General features: G+C 45.7%; 1 protein-coding gene across 2 annotated transcripts in view; it reads right to left on the bottom strand.

Moving 5' to 3' along the window:
- The window catches only part of gria3b (glutamate receptor, ionotropic, AMPA 3b), an 86543-nt gene that overhangs the window by 14527 nt on the left and 55110 nt on the right, over window positions 1-16906 (bottom strand). For both annotated transcript variants that reach the window (XM_076292346.1, XM_076292348.1), the window contains exons 6-12: window positions 15948-16109; window positions 13131-13298; window positions 12639-12743; window positions 10585-10692; window positions 8184-8390; window positions 5034-5407; window positions 2456-2654 (exon numbers count right to left, since the gene is read on the bottom strand). In XM_076292346.1, coding sequence (XP_076148461.1) covers window positions 2456-2654; window positions 5034-5407; window positions 8184-8390; window positions 10585-10692; window positions 12639-12743; window positions 13131-13298; window positions 15948-16109 — 1323 coding nt within the window. The remainder of the gene's footprint in view (window positions 1-2455; window positions 2655-5033; window positions 5408-8183; window positions 8391-10584; window positions 10693-12638; window positions 12744-13130; window positions 13299-15947; window positions 16110-16906) is intronic.

Genomic DNA, 16906 nt, shown 5'->3' with positions numbered 1-16906 from the left:
ATGGGCGAGGTTTACTGTGAGGGCAGGAGGTCCATCTGCTAAAAACCATGTGATGAATACTCCACTGATCTACACACAGCTCACGCATGAGCTGCCCCACATTCTGCTTGGATGTGCCTTCGTGTGAATGTGAACACATGCAATGTGTTTCACACACCAACAACTTTGGTGCAAAAAAATAAAATAAAATGAAATACTGGGCAAATACGACAAGGAAAAAAATGGAAGAGAATTATGTCAAAGATGATGACATATGTCTGGTTCAAAATGCTGTGTCTCATTTCATATTTCCAGCTGGTTTCTGCCGTATGGGTCTAATTAAACCAGAATGTATTTCCTGAAAAACAGATCTAAAATAGGACTTGTGCCTCCATTAATCAGTGTTTTTTTCCTCGTCAGCCCTCTGCAGTTTTAATTAAAAGTCCCCTGGAAAAGCAGTTCACACATGTCATTTCAGATTTGAAAGCTTTGAGTGTAACTAGGGCACTCATTATATAGAAAATGTGGAATCTGCAAGTCCCTAACCGCCCCATCAGTTATCTCGCACAAACCTTTAATGACATGAAAACAGCCTGCCATGCAGACCTGGAATCGACATAACTCTTTCAAGTGATGAACCCAGTCAACACAACGTTACAAGGCACAGACGAGCCTCTGACACCTTTACACACACGTGAAGGCTTTGAGCGCTCAATATTTTCTCACTCTCTCATCAGGCCGACTTGACAGTGTATTTGGTTATCTCTTACCCCCTTTCATTTAACTGTTTCTAACGTCAACAATATTAGCCTACCCATACACAAACTTGCATGAATATAAATATTTTGTATACTATAGCATCAAGTTTGTTATGCATCTCAGAGCAGTTTAATCAGTATGAACACGTAGCTTGATAGCAGTCAGCTGGAATGAGCATGGCCTGATGAATCAGAAGATTAAGTTGCATGCTGGGTATAACCACCTCAAAGGAATATTAGGTTGCACCTTCAGATGTTAATAGAAGGCTTTCATTTTTTTCCCATCCATGGCATTTTGAATCCCCTGAAGAGTTGCACTCTACTGAGATGGGAGGAGGGCCACGCCTCCCCTCGTCTGACCGTTCCAGAGAGTTCATTTTCTGCTTTAATTGCGGCGGCGGTCCTGCCGAGGCCGCTGGACATATTGCTTACTTCATCTTGCACGTCTCTCAAGCATGCGCGCTGACCCCAGAGGCCCCTTTTCATCAGGTCCAATTTGCTGGCCAAGTAAAACCAACTAATTATATTTGGTGAGTTGACCTCTCTGCGTGGGAGTATGAGGGGCCGGTTTTGATGAGGCCTCGGCTTCCGCGCCGCACCTCTCAGGCACTCGGGGCCCTGCCCATTATTTTAGTCTCTCCCCGAGGCGCTACTCCGTCCAAGGTTGTCTATAGCACCTGGCACACAACTTGAATAAAGTTACAGCAAGTCAGTTGGGGCCAGGTGCTGCGTGACGAGAATTCGTCGGCAAGCTTTTTTTTTTTTTTTTCACCTCTCCCATCTCTTTGCCTCGTTTCCTGTTAATTAGAAGCTTGGCCATTAACCTCTTTTCGGGTTCACCACGCCAACACGAAAAAGGCCTCGCAGATGCATCTGCCGGTCGGCGCGTAATATAACCTGGCTGCTCCCATAAACTCCACGAAGCAACGAAACTCAGCGGGAGATCGTCTCTGTTCGCCTCTTTTCACTTGCAGCTCTATAGGTGCCTGATTGACAGTGTGATGGTGGGTGTCAGTCGACAGTGATGGAAGGCGTCTTGTCTAACGGTCTGGCCCATCACCGCAGCTAATCACGTTCTCAGGAGCCCTGCCGGCTCAGCGCTCCATGGAGCGGGGTGTGCCAATCACCAGATCCCCCAGCACCCGCTTTCAACGCTTGCTTTTGCCAAAACCGCAGCTCTCTTAACACCACGGATGTCGCGACTGCGGTAAGAAATCAACCTCAGCCTTGTTTTTCTTCCAAAAAATAGTGTTTACAATTTGAGCAGCAAAATATGCCAGAGCGATTCGCTAGTTTTCTTTGACTTGCGTGTCAAGCTTAAGCCTCATGTTAAAATTCGATTAAGGCGATAAGGCAGTGTGCTGCTCAGAGGTGCCGCATGTGTCACTTTAAGTGTCGGATTTGCAAACTTCACGAAAACAAAAACACAGCAAGGTGAACTCGAAACAAGAAGGGTTTTTTTCCAAAGCTACAGAACAGCATAACTGGATTTTCATCTCTTTCTCCAATTTAAAGTTTGATGTCAACAGAGTTATGAAAGCGGTGCCAGTCAGATAGGAAAGTAATTGCATAATGTGGCTTCATACTGTATATATTAAAAAAACGATGTTGCTACTCATAAATCTACTTTAATCTATGATATGTGCAGACTTCCAATCATGGTGCTCTTTCTATTATTTCATATTCAGAGAGGAGAGACACATGGAGCAGGAACTCACCCTAAAGAACTCTTTTGTGGAGCCTGAATCCAGAGTTCCATAGGCAATCTCTGTTTGTTTGGCGAGATCCTCTGCGCTCTCAATGGGGGAGACCATTCGCTCCACAGTGAGGAAAGCAGCAAGGTTGGCCGTGTAGGACGAGATTATGATGAGAGTGAAAAACCACCAGACGCCTCCAACAATTCTCCCTGACAAGGACCTGAGAGAGGGAAAAAAAGAGAGAGAGAGCGAGAGCGAGAAAGCGAGAGAGAGCGAGAGATGGAGAGAAAGAGAGGAGGTGGTGGTGGTTGTGGTGAGGGGGTATATGGGGGGGGAGAGAGAGTTAAACAGACAGATGGAAGCCAGAGAACAAAAGGGAAGGTGTGTTAACACTCATCCACCTACACTCAAAAGAGAAGCACAATTAACTCCAACAAAAACACAGCTGCTTGCTTTCCATTACACCTCTACCTTTCCCTGTGGTTACATCTAATAGTGTGCTGTAATTTTTCCCCCCTTTATGCAATCACACACTGGATCCGTCTTCACTCTGCAATAAAACAACTTCATCACAGAGTAGATTACGGTATGGTGATTAAGAGCTAAGTCAGCATGGGAGGGAACACCTACTCACAGAAAAATAAGATGCTGAAAAACACCAAAATCCCAACAAGCAAGCAGTAGGAATGTAAAAACAAGCGCACACAAGCAGTCTGAGACACACACACATAGCAAGTTTTGAGAGCAGTACTTTCTTTCCTAATAAACTGTGTACCGCTAAAATGGGTGGTGGAAGCAATCAGTAGGTATGGACTTCAGAGGGAGCATGATAGCCTGTCATGCTGGAAGACAGGCCGCTGTCAAAATGATGCATGTCTTTGACAAATTGATAAAAGATTTACACCACACACAGTTTAATCGACACTGTCATTAGCTTAGCGCCGCCATCCCATTTAGGTCCCATTACAGCACAGAACTCCTCCACAGCAGCTCCCCTCTGCACACCATCACTCTGAGCTCACATGGGCAGGGGGTGCCCAGGCAGCATGGGCGCCAACAGAACAGGAGTTTATTTGAAGGAGTGTGCCTGGGCCGTGCGACACCACAGACATAGTTTCTGAGTGTTTTTTTTTTTTTTTGGGGGGGGGGGGTGCAGTTCCCCAGAATTGTATATTAACTGGACCATATTGATATTGAGCTTTTAGTAAGTGCTGCCACAAAATCTGGATTTTATTGTCTGTTAGCATTGAGTGCCAAACATAAAGATGATTGAAACAATTAATCAGTGATATATTATGTGATAAATTTCCCTTGTTTTGGACGAAGTGACTCTGTAAACAGTATTTTTTTTATCTTTCATAAAATCATGATACGCACTAATGTCACATTATATTGCAAAATATTAGTAGCCAATCCAGTATAAATATTGGATTTCGAAATAAAATGTCAGAAACGGCTATTAAAAAAGATTGAGCATGTCATTCAGCCACATGCAATATAGTGCTTTCCCAAGTAGCAGTAGAGCAGAGGAGAGCATTACCAATTATAGTGTGATAGTACTGTACTAGCTGCAGTAGTGCACAGCAGTAGTATGAACCAGGAAAAAGGATTTTTAGGTGTTTAGCGTAAGCATCAGACACCAACATGAAGATATACTGTAACACACGGAGGCATTGTGATGTTCACATCATATGGCCTTCACTGTGCACATGAATTCTTCCAGTAGCCATTTAATGAAATATACAACCAATATCTCCCTTGCAGTGATGGGGAAACAGTCAGTCTGCAATATGATCTATGACAACCTGGGCCACAAAGGACCCCTAATTAATCAGTATCTCACCACTGAGGCAAAAACAGCTGGAGCAACCATACTCCTTTATAGGCACAGTGCTGTGAGAGGGCAAGGCCAGAGCGACCAGTGATTCATGAACAGAGAGTAGGAGCAGGGGACAGAAAACAGGGGAAGCAGGAGGGGAGAGAGAGAGAGAGAGAGTGGGAGAGAGTGAGAGAAAGAGAGTGGAAGAGAGCGAGAAAAAGAGAGAGAAAATGCCTGGCTTTTCAAAAGCTATAGTATAACAAAAACTAGCAATTACAGCCAACACAATGCAGGGCTGTAAACTTCCCTCGCAGCTGTCAGGCAGGTGAAATGAACTTTTTGAGGCTCTTTTGACGCACATTTAAAACAGCCAAATGGAAGCACGACAGACCAGAGGAGACCAGAGAATACATTAACCTAGCTGGTAATGCTGCTGCCATATGGCATTCAGGAAATGGCAATTCAAACACAAAAAAGCAACCGCCGCTGATGATCAGTGTGTCATAAACCTGAGAGAGAGAGAGAGAGAGAGAGGGGAAGATAAGCATGGCTGCTCACTCTCATCATTGTGTTAGCACCTCTGCGACGAGAGAGAGAGAGAGAGAGAGAGTGAGAGAGCTGAGCGGATGAGACGAAGAGAGGAAGAGAAAGAGGAGACCCCTCCCCACTCTCGGCTCGGCTGGTAGCCACCCACCTGCATTACCGCCTCTGCGATGAGAGAGAGACCTGAACAGATGAGAAAGATGACCCCCCCCCTCCCCCCAGCTGCCGGTCACCCACCTTGGAGAGATATCGCAGCCCTGCTGCATGAAGGCCCCCAGGGAGAACCACAGGCTGTTGAAGATCCCAAAGTCGTTGGGCGGGTCGGGAGGCGTCTGTGGGTCTTTGGTCTCGTCCTGCTCGTCCAGGTGCCACTCATAGGGGCTGAAGCGACTCACGAGGAACAACACCACGCTCACGCCAATGTAGGCGAAAACGATGCACATCCAGATCTCGTAGGCCAGAGGATCGAGGAAGGAGAAGACGCCAGGCTTGGACTTCTGCGGCTTCTTGATCATGATGGAGATGCCCAGGCTCATGAACGGTTTGGAAAAGTCTATGACTTCCTCGCGCACCAGGGTGATAGTCAGTGGCGCGACGGCTATATCTGCCCTCTGGAAACAGGAACACGTACAAGCATGCATTAGTCCACCCCCCACTCTTCCTCCCCCGCCCCACCCCAGTTCAGCAGCCTCGTCAAAGCTGCACACATTTGCATTTTCTCACAAGAAACTGCAACTGCTGATAACAAGCTAATTACTTTTGAGAAGAGCTCTAATTCTTGCTGTGGTGACTCTGGGGGCTCTTGGTAAAGCGTGGGGACTTCATTGCTTTTTCATGATATTTGACTGAGCTTTTACAGCACATTTGTTAATGCTTATTACTTTGGAGGATGTCAGATGAGGTCGTGAGGCATCCTTTGCAAATCAGTCCATGTGTGTGAAATAGCAAGAAAAGATAGAATAATGGGAGTGAAATTAAAAAAATGAGTTTTGCGGTACAAGATGTTCAATTTCCTCTGCAGAAAACCTAAAGACTCTCTTTTCAGGAAAAAACTCTAGCTACAAATTCAATATGTACACAACAAAAATGTATTTAATACCGGGTATTGATTATTTTGCGATAAAACAACACTAACCTTTCATATTTCAACACATGCTGTAAGTCAACCATACCTACGCACCAAGCATAACAAGCAGCACACATTGTTTTTCTCACTGTAACTGCAGTGTGTCAGGCTGTTAGCTGTTTATTATCTAGTAAGCACAGATTATATGGACAACCCACACATCTTGGTTCTACTCCATCCTGCAGCTTGGTCTGGCTTTCACTTGGAGCCTCTGCCCTTGGGCGACCCCTGACTCCTGACCTGTGACCTCTGACTGCTGGCAGGGCCTGATGTAGAGGCAGGCTCAGGGCTCATGCAGGGCTCTGCCAGAGCTCACACCCACACCTCCACGCCGAGCCACTGACTTACGCCTCGGGAGCCGAGAGTGACAGGTGTGATATCGGGTTACTACGCAATACACATGAAACTATAAAAACACATTTATGGTGCCATCATGGCTCCCTGGCTATGAAGTGACTTGTACACCAGGGCACGGTGACATGAACTGTGGTAGGAGTAGGAAGAGGCAAAAACACAAATATCTATTCCTACAGAGATGACCTGTAGGAATCTGCCGACCGCAGAGTTCCAATAAATCACAGTATAATTTGCATATAAATAGCTAATTAAGGATTTATAGTAAGTGATTTATTCGTTATGCAGAAATATGCTTCAAAATCTTATCATGGCACGTCATATGAATAATTTCAGATGATCTTTTTTTCGAGGGGGCAGTACATACTTGCACTACTGTAAATGGATTGAAATGGAAATCTTGTTGATGGCTTTAATATGGGGGCGTTGAAGAAAAAAAAAAGAGACAGACAGACAAAACAAAACGCAGTGACATAATCCACTCTACATTTCTCCATCAAATCAAATCAGCCAACTGTTCCCTCAAGTGCTTGTTTTATCATCTGCATGTTTCATCTGCAAGAGCTGTCGCCTCCACACCCATACCCCCCCCCCCCTTCCCACCTCCCTCAGCTTATGGCTTCCTCCCAAAAAAACAATCCTCACGTCCCACTGCCACAAACGGGGATGGATCGCTTTAGAAAAGCACAGGAGGAAAAAAATATAATTTGAACACCTCTTGTATACTTAGACAATATTACCGCCTCAAGTGGTTTGGTGATTCATCAAATACCAGCCTCTTTGCCTGGGCAGTGGCTCGTGAAGGGCACCTCTTTGTTGTCACATTGTGAACTCCACATTGATTACAGAATACATTTGAAACTAAGCAGCTTCAAGAACAATCTCTTTCTTTTGCTATTTGTTTTTTTGGCATTTGGCAAGGTCAACCTAAACAAAACAAAAATATGATGACAACACAGCTAAAAATGATGACATTCGTTTCCAAGGTAGCTGCACAATGGCATCACATTTTGATCTGCTTCATCTTAACAGCAGGCACAGCAGCTCTGGATCAATCCATAACAAAGACGTAAAAAATCAGTGGTCATGGACCTGCCCTGTCAGAGACATACCGAAACGTAATGAATTCAGCAGTCAAGAGGTCAAATGGCATAGCAATGATTCGTCTTGACTGTCGGTCATAAAAATATGGATGCAGAAATGCTGGGTGATTTCTTGATTGAGAGGTAGCAGATTCCCCCCACCCCCACCCCCATCCCTCTGATAGCCAGTGGGTCTGCCTATTTTTGAGGATAATTTCTGCTGTGAGGGCCGTCAAACCAGGCAATCTTTCTCACTGATGGTCTGGAAATTGAACAGATGAGGTAACCTAACCCTCATGCATTTTGGATATGGCCCTCCATCGGTTAAAAAAAAATTGTCAGCGATGGGAATTGGGAATGATTTCAGTGGGCTCCCAGCGTTTACGGGCATCTGAGACGCCTTTGACAAATGTAAAACTCAGAGGCGGGGCCCCGGTCTGCGCTGTGAGAAGGCGCTCTCCGCTGGAGAGGGCCGTGGAGATGAATCATACAATGGCATGCTGTGATGGAGTGGGTTTAAAAAACAACAACAACAACAAAAAAACAATCACGTGGGGAGCCTTTGGCTGGGCTTCACGCCCCATCTGAGAAACCAGACGAGCCGGCTGCACTGCACGCGTGCAGAACAAACCTCGGTGGCCTTGCGCACCGCCGCCCGGATACCAGTCTGATTTGCTCGTCGCATAATTAACTAACCCTGCGTTTGGCTGACCACCTGATGTGACTCAGAAAAAAAAAAAGGCTATTGAGATGAAAAAGGGAAACAAAAAAGGCGGCTGAAGAGGCCGCCGCTGGGGGTGACCCTTTGAAGTGACCGGTACTCACCCCATAGACAAGTTCACCCACCATCCCGTTCCACGTCTTGGTCTCGGGGTCCCTGGCGCCATACTTGCCGTCCATCACTATGGACAGCTGGTACTTAATGCCCACATGTTTAGCAATCTCAGAAGCTAAATCGACACAGTAGCCTTCATACTTTTCATTCCCCTCCAGACGATCATGGTTTTTCTTGTACATCACATACGGGGCTTCCTGTTAATTAAACATACACTGGTTTATTGACACTCATGCACGGGCACAGACAAGAGCCTCACAAAACCAACAGCTGACTGCCTCAAATGCATGCAGGCATGCTTAGATTACAAACAGTGCACACATACATACAGACATACATCATACATACATACAAACTTGCTTTCTCTCTCTCTCTCTCTCTCTCTCTCACACACACACTCACACACACACACATACACATACACATACGCACACACACACACACACACACACACACACACACACAAACACACACACACACACACACACACACACACACACAGACAGACAGACAGACAGACACTCACACACACACACACACACACACACACACACACACACACACACACACACACACACACATACAAACACACAAAAGGATAGAACATCAGTGGCAAAAGCTGCAGGGAGAGGTGCTGTCGAGCCTGAACAACACTGTGAGCACCTCACTGCGTCACGCGTCAGCCGAAGCCAGCAGCCCCCACCGAACGCGCGCCGGCCGCTTCCAGATGAGACGGGTTCCAATCAGGGCTCAAAAGCCGTCGCAGGCAAACAGACTGTTTCCTACAGTAATGGGGGTTTGGTGGCGGCTGCGGCTCTGCATGGTGGGGAAGGCTGTTGGCATCAGCTGAGCATCTGAGGTGGAGCGGAGGTGTGTGTGGAGGGGGGAGGAGTGGGAGTGGGGGGTGCAGGTGGTGGGGTCGGGGGTGGGGGTGAGAGGAGCAGCGTGGTGGTGGGGAGGTGGGGGTGGGAATGGGGTCTGATTCATAAAGTAAATGGCGACCAGAGGGAGAAGGGCTTTCAGAAAGTGCTGCTACTGATTTCAACATCATCAAGCACATTGCACCAATGCGCAGGGAGGCCGTATCATTCCAAAATAAATGAACTAAATGATATATAAACAAACAATCAAACAAAAAAACAGAACGACAACTAAAATACAAACGTCAAATCAAAACAGGAACCAAAAGCAATAATTAAGATCTAATGGGCAAATACCTTGTAAACATACAGAATTACACCAGGAGAATACAGCAAGCTTGTTGTTGCTTTTTTCCCTCCTCTCATTTCAAACACTGCTGCAGCTTGTTTTTTTCTGTGCTTTTATCTTTCTTTCAATCTTTTTTAGAAAATCATTACCAAACAGAGGGGCTGCTCACAGAGAGAGGACACATCCTATTAGAGATAGGGACAATTAGGATGCCAGTGGGGAAAGCAATGGCTTTGTTTGTTCTGTGCTGAATGTATCTCTCACCTCTACCAGTTGAAACACACAAAAAAAAACCTTTTTGCTCTGTGTTGTTAACCAACAATCTTTCATCACAGGAGCAACTCCAGCCTGTTACATCCTTTCCTTTCACAGCCAAACAACAAAGTAACAGTGCCATGAACCAGAAAAGTTGTTTGTATTAGCTTCAGCCTTCGCCACATACAGAGCAATTAACAGGCTGGCATGATTGTTTTACTGTATGATGGAGCAAGGGGAGCAGTCATTATCATTGCCGCGCAAATGCTCCGCTGGAAAAGCGTTAAGGAGTAAAAAGTGTCCTGACCTTTGCCTCGGAAGTTTAAACGGATTGAATTAATAGAATTAACCAATAGAAACCTCCAACAAACGCTTCGCACAGCACTCAGGGATCAGAGAATGTCACATTTCAGCACAGAACACTCCCTGGTCAATGTAAAACAGATTTGAGTGAGGGCAGCGAAACAAATGCACGCAGCGGATCGTTTCCCTCCCCCTAATTTGTTTTGCCATGGAGAAACCATTGCTTTTCTTTCTCCTCACGGTGTTTGCTTGTATCCAGCATGTCATCGACCATTTACTTGATGGACAGACAGATATTGTTCTACTTACGTATGCATTGAATGTTTGTTTTTTTTTTGGATGGAGTCAACTCAACCATTACCACTACCAATGCCGTTATTGTGATGTCACTGCTACGACAGGCCACTGAAGTATGAAAAATCAAAATGCTTTGGCACCCACACGGATACAGTTGAAACAGTCCTGGCTTTCAGACTGTTTCAACATGTAGTGAGTGGATGGAAAGCAACACAAAAAGAGATGTGTTTCTACCCGCCCAAGACAGAATGTATCAATCCTGGAATCAACACCTTGACCTTGAGAGGCAGAACTAGTGAAACACTTAAAACTGCATGGAAAGTGTACCATAATAGTAGTGACCACAATTGTTCGGTTTTCCACTGGGGAGGAGTCGTTGGTGACCTGCGGGTCCATTATAGATACAAAGCGCTCAAACTCGTTCCAGTACCCGATCTGAAAAATGGAAAACAGGCTTGTTATTTTCAACGTTGACGAGACAAGCATTACACGTCCCCCTAGCTGCCCTGCAGTTTCAATTCTCTCTCAACATGGCGACAGTGCTGTAGGGGGTTGGCTGTTTGGTACAGGGTGGGGTGTGGTGTAGTGTGGTGTGGTGGGGATGGGGAGGATTTTCCAGGATTTTCAGCACAAGCCATTACAGCTCTGTGTTCATTAAAACAGCATTAGCTCGCGCTATCACAACTACTTAACTGACGAGCGGTCTGCAGATAGCACGGGACTCCGGTGCGGTTCCGGTGGCCCGCTGAGTCGCGGCGTTATCTGGGTCTCGGATGACATTTGTTAAACGGGCAGAATGCTTACAGTGGGCAAGCGCTTCATTGTGACGGCGCGGGCCGAGCCCTGCTCAGTCCGACTCAAATCATCAGCAGGAAATGGCTAACAGCAATAAAACAGCGCTGAGCGCTGAGCAAACATTTATCACTCTGGAGCTCATAACTTCCCTCGTATGGAGGGGGGGGGGGGGCAGTGAACCAACAGATGGGTCATTGTGAGCCCCGTAGATAATTTAACAAATAAGGATACTGTAGAAACACTGAAGCAGCAGTCCGTCTATTTTATCACCCCGCTTTTTTAACGGCTGTACACAAAGCCCCCCGAGCCCGCCGGAACAGTATGTCCCTTGATTAAAATCTTAACCTGTGCCTGCGACGGCCAGCCAATGCAGCCAGCCTGCAGATGTGGCCATAAGCTGCCAGACATCACTGGCTGAGTGCAGACCTCATGAGGCTTTAGTGTGGATAACAGAGCTAGTGGATGATTGGTGGTGGTGGTGGTGTTTGGTTGGGGGTGGTGGTGGTGGTGGAGGAAGAGAAGTGGAGAGCTGAGGCAGCTGAGGTGGCTGAGGCCCTGGAATGTGGCGCTGGAACAGCAGGGGCAAATATCTCCTCATGAATCACCCCGGACAGCTGCTGCGCTGCCACTTCTCATGCCTCCCTCTCGGGGACCGCGGCGTCTCGTCAGCTCACTCGCTCGCTCATCTGCTCGGCCAAACTGGTGACTTCACACTGCACATGTGTGTCATCTGCACTTGAGTGGGTGGGTGTGTGTGTGTGTGTGTGTGTGTGTGTGTGTGTGTGTGTGTGTGTGTGTGTGTGTGTGTGCATGTGTGCCTATGTGCGTATGTGCATGTGTTAGTGTTACATCTGGACTATATCCATAGATTTATTCTGCCAGTGAGTCCAATAATGAGCTGCTGCGACATACATGCGCTGACACAGAGCAAAGATGTAAGGATGAGATTAATCACATTTCCTATTAAGTAAAGGAACACGCCATTATGCAGTTCCTAAAAGACCAGCCTTAGGTTAGTGGAACGCTTGATAATAGAAACTCTGTATTCAGCCGAATGCTTTTCTAACTCAGCTGTAGGGATGTCTTGACAGCCATTGGGCTTGGTTTTTAAAAGTGCTTGTTTTTTTTTTTTGTTTTGTCTTTTTCCCCGCAGTGCGCATTTGACCTGCAAAAAAGGCAATTAACCTGCTTGTGATTCGAGGAGCCTGGCTAGATCTACGGCAAAGAGTGTCTTGGCCTGGAAAAAAGGCTCCGGCCGATAATCTAAACAGAGGCACACACAGCACAATGGCTTGACTACTGAAATAATCTTTCTCTTCCCTTCCTGGATTGTCTTTGAAAACGAGCATCATTTGGAACAGGTAACCATATCCCATTTTTTACACAATTCAAAATGAAACGAAACAACATAAAGTCATGTAGTAGTCATACAGTACCTTTCTCTAGAACAGCTATTTTTCTCCACTGACAGTTTGGAAGCAGTCCTGTTTGCAATCTTACTGTACACTGACCTCTGCTCCCAATTTAGAGAGCGCGCACAATGTGTGGGCAGTTGGATTTCAGAGGCCAGCCGAGCTTTTACTTACCTTCCTTGGTCCACCTGATTTCATCTCATACACGTCAATGGTATAGTTTGATCTTCGACCGAAGCTGTCAAACTGGATATTTCCAGTCATACCTTGAACTTGGACCTGCCGGAAGGTGCCATGGAAAACAACAGCAAAGCGACAAAAGGAACCAAAGATGAAGAGAGGAGAGTAAAAAGGTAAGAGCAGAGATTAAAAAATGGAGTCATTTACATAAGTATGATTACTGTGTGGCACTAGCCAATGGGGCCGATAAACTCCCATCTTAAAAAAAGCCCATGAGAGCTTAGAGCAATATTCATGTTCAGCTATGGTTGATTTTGAAAGCTACTGTAAGAGAAAAAGGATATAAAAAAAGTAATAGACGGAGAGATAGTGAGAGAGAGAGAGAAAGAGAGAGAAAGAAAGAGAAAGAGAGTGTGTGTATATACAGTACTATATGTCTCTTAGAGAAAGGGTGAGAGAGGGTTTGGGCAGCCTTGGCCCTCCTACCGTTTTGAGGGCTCGCTCAATGTCGATGCCTTGGCTCCAGGGCACCGCCGGGTTGGCCAGGCAGTCGCCCGCGCTGCCCCGCCGCGACACGTCCACCCGCTGCCTCCGCAGGTAGCGGAAGGCTTCAGCGATCACCAGGATGGCATCGTAGGAGAGCGCAGAGGTGTACTGCACGATAATGAGAGATCACGTCTGCTGTGCGCCGCAAGCACTCAGCCACAAAATTACACACAGCAAGACAGGACTGGAGAAACTGTTGTCAAACAACTGAGCCATTTACGGAAGAGTGCATGGTGTGGTATTGTGCTGTACCTGTACTCTTATTACACACTCAGATCTATGTCATGAGACATAATGTATATAATGTATACACATAATACAGTGTTGGGAAATGTTGTGGAGTAATGGCAAAGTAATGTAATGAGTAGTGTCACAAATTACTTTCCACAGGGACTATATAAGCAAAGTGATAAAAGTAATGAGTGATGAGTGCAACAGTACCATTGGTAACGACCCCCAACACGGTATACAGTATGTGAATAATCAGAAAAGTTCTGGTAGAGTTTTTGTCATGATTTGGTAGCAGGGGCGGTTCTAGGGGCGGGGCCACAGGGGCCCGGGCCCCATCTGAAATCTCATAGGCCCCTGACTGGACCCTGTACCGTCAATCATCAATAAGTGTCAAACTTGTTGAGAACGACGATCAGAGATGCAATTCCATTCCCAAACAACTGCTGGCAGTAATGCACCTATGAAGCTTGAAAGCTATAGCACACAGTGAACTGTAAAAGAAAGAAGAAACGATACATTTGGCTCACGGAAGTATCAGCTAACGTGAAGAACCGATACATTTGGCTAAGGAAAGTATCAGCTAGAATTCTAACTAGGGATGGGCAAAGCGAGGCTTTATGAAACACTGAAACGTTCGAAGCAATTGTGCCGAACTTTTCCGAGGCTTCAAAACAATTCCGACACCTCAGAGCTGTTTAGGGTGAAACAAATCTGTCAAATGCTTCGTATTGGAGATGTAGTCTTTAAAGTTCCTGGCTCACTGTGTTACCTGTGTTCAGTCTTTGTCAAAAGCTAAGCAGTCATGCCCTTGGTCAATTACTGGATGGGAGACCACATGAAGTCACAATAAAGAGAATCTTATTGCTGCCACTAGTGTTCTCTAAATCACTTTCTTCTTATAAAAACTCTCGATTTTTGACCATTCTGAGAGTTTAGTTGACTTCATCATTAACTGTGTGGTTAATGATGAAGTAAGAAAACATACAGATACAATCTGAAACAATAAGATACCTTACAAATCAAACGGGGATCGAACCACATTTAAGCAGCCTGGGCTACCGTGCAAAAAAGACCCTCACTAACCACTACACCATCATGGTTATTGCTTAAGATAAGTACACTGGTTAATTGAATGCGCGGGCACGCCTACCGACATGACATGGGGATTTTGAACAATGTTTCGAAGCTGTGGTCACATGACATGGCGGTTTTGAACCACGTTTCGAAGCAGTGTTTCGAAACACTTGTGCTTCGAAGCCTCGACACTGATTCGAGACGTCGGTTTCGAAAGTCACACCCCTAATTCTAACGTGAAGAACCGATGGCAGCGTTTCATCCTCCACAGAAGTTTCTTGGTGAGTCACAAATCTCTATGTTGGTTATCATCATTATGTGAAAGGGACGTTTATTTGTTGCTGTCACAATATGTTAAGTTTGTCAATTAAATTACGAAGCAGCAGCAAGCTTGCAGTGAACTGTTAACTGACTTAGTCAGTGACTGCCAATCATGCCAATCATGTGTTGTGAAGACATCATGCCAATCAGATTGGTGTCGTGAAGCCTTGCGCACGCACATTTCTGCCGAATAGGATGCCCGATGAGTGCCCAAAAAGCGTTGCAATATGTCCGTTGAGTGGAGGGACTTGCCTAAAAGGACTTTGGGTATACTGCGTATAGTCCTGCATATCACGTAGACAACGTGCCTCTGCCTTACTGAACAAGGGATTTTCTGTGTATGGATGTTGACCGGTTCTTGGCCCCTCAGTGTATGATGTGGCCCCTTTATGGCCCCTGTCTCAGAAAAATCCTAGAACCGCCACTGTTTGGTAGCTATTACAATACTCTATCCAAGATTCGCCCAAAATGAGAACACGCCTTTTTATTTCTTTTTATATCAGATCTTCAAGAACTTTTTCTCAAACAATTCCCAGAGCTCTTTTACCCACCTTTGAAAATGAACAGATGTGGGTGAATGAGCAAAGTCTCTGATCAGGCCTAATTTGAGAGGGACAGTGTTGTAGAAGAAAACACTAGGGGGAGATGGGAAATCAGCGCTACGTCTCCCCGCTCAGTCCCCCTCTGTGTTCCACCACAGGGGTTTAGCCAATCAGGCAGAGTCAGATCCTCTATCTTGCAGGCACCTTAAAGATTTTTCCTTGACCTCCACTATGGGGGAGACGTGAGCTGGGATAGTTGTGCCCACCACACCATGACAAAACCTAATGAAGTGCCATTAAAAATCTATTTCTTTCTTCATCACTGTTTAATTAGATGTAATTCCAAGGCCAGTGTCTAGGCTGCCTCTGACGCAGTGTCAATATATTGATTGTGTTGAAGGGGGAAGAAAGAGAGTGAAACAAGAATGAAGGGAGTAACATAAGTGAGGAAAGAGGAGAGGAGAGAAGATGGAAAGAATGTGTGAAAGTGGGAAGAAGAGAGAGAAAGAGAGAATAGTATGGAGGAAGACAGAGAAACATTCGCCTGAAAACCGCTTGGAGGCTTTTGCATATCCCATGAAAGGCTTACCTTCAGAGGCGTGTTCCTGGCCTCTGGGAATTCTCTTTCATCTAGCCGGTCCCAGCGCTGGAGGAACTGCTGTACGATGGGGTTCTCTGGATTGATTATCTGGAACCCACTTATGTTCGCTCCACCGAGAGCAACCTTGTCCAAGCTCACATTGGAGAAGCCCTGAAGATCAAACAAAGAGCCACCATGACAGTTGCAGAGGAGGAGTTGTTTGCATTAGGCCTTTGAAACCTAAGTTGGCCATATTATCATGCAATGTCTTCCATGGAGTGTACCGTACACTGTAAGGGAAACTACATGCATAAACCTCAGACATTTAATGTGTGTGAGCCAGGCATAAAAATAGCTCTCGCTATCTTCATCAATTATAAAAAAATAATATGATAATGTCTTTCAACATCATACTCTGGGGCTGCCATATAGTGGGAGAAGAAAAGCTCTAGTCTTGTATCATTCATCACATCACTGGCAACACCTTCCCTCTGACTATCATCAAAAGCACATGTGGTCGTCACGGAGCACTGGCACGGTGGACTACACAGTGTGGACTACACAGTGTGGACTACACAGTGGCCTGCAGCTGCTGCCACTGCCTCTCACTCACTTTGGTTGTGTTTGAGGAACTGGGAGTAAGGGAGATGTTTGAGCTTAGTCTCAGTGTATGCCAAGGCCCTCCCAGATAGCAAAGGGGCGTTGAGGGGCGTTGAATCCACGTTTGTTTGAAGCGGCGGAGGTTGATTCAACGTGGATTCAACGCCCCTGTGCTATCAGGGCTGTGTCTCCAACTTTAAAACAACAGTGTGCAGATTCAGAATAATTCAATTTAGCTGATGACATTCAGTATATGCCCTTACCTTATAGATACCATTCAGTTATTCAATATAAACCTTTATAGATATCATTCAGTATATGAAGACTTCAGATGTAAACATAGTTAACAAAGTTAGTTAAAAAACATT

This window comes from Alosa pseudoharengus, unplaced genomic scaffold, assembly GCF_046254945.1.
Source record: "Alosa pseudoharengus isolate Yale_2024_CS ecotype anadromous, Long Island Sound unplaced genomic scaffold, YU_APseudo_1.1 YU_APseudo_1.1_scf_19, whole genome shotgun sequence".
Taxonomy (NCBI): Eukaryota; Metazoa; Chordata; class Actinopteri; order Clupeiformes; family Clupeidae; genus Alosa; species Alosa pseudoharengus.
Note: the sequence above shows the minus strand (reverse complement) of the source record. Positions and strands in the feature narration are given on the sequence as shown.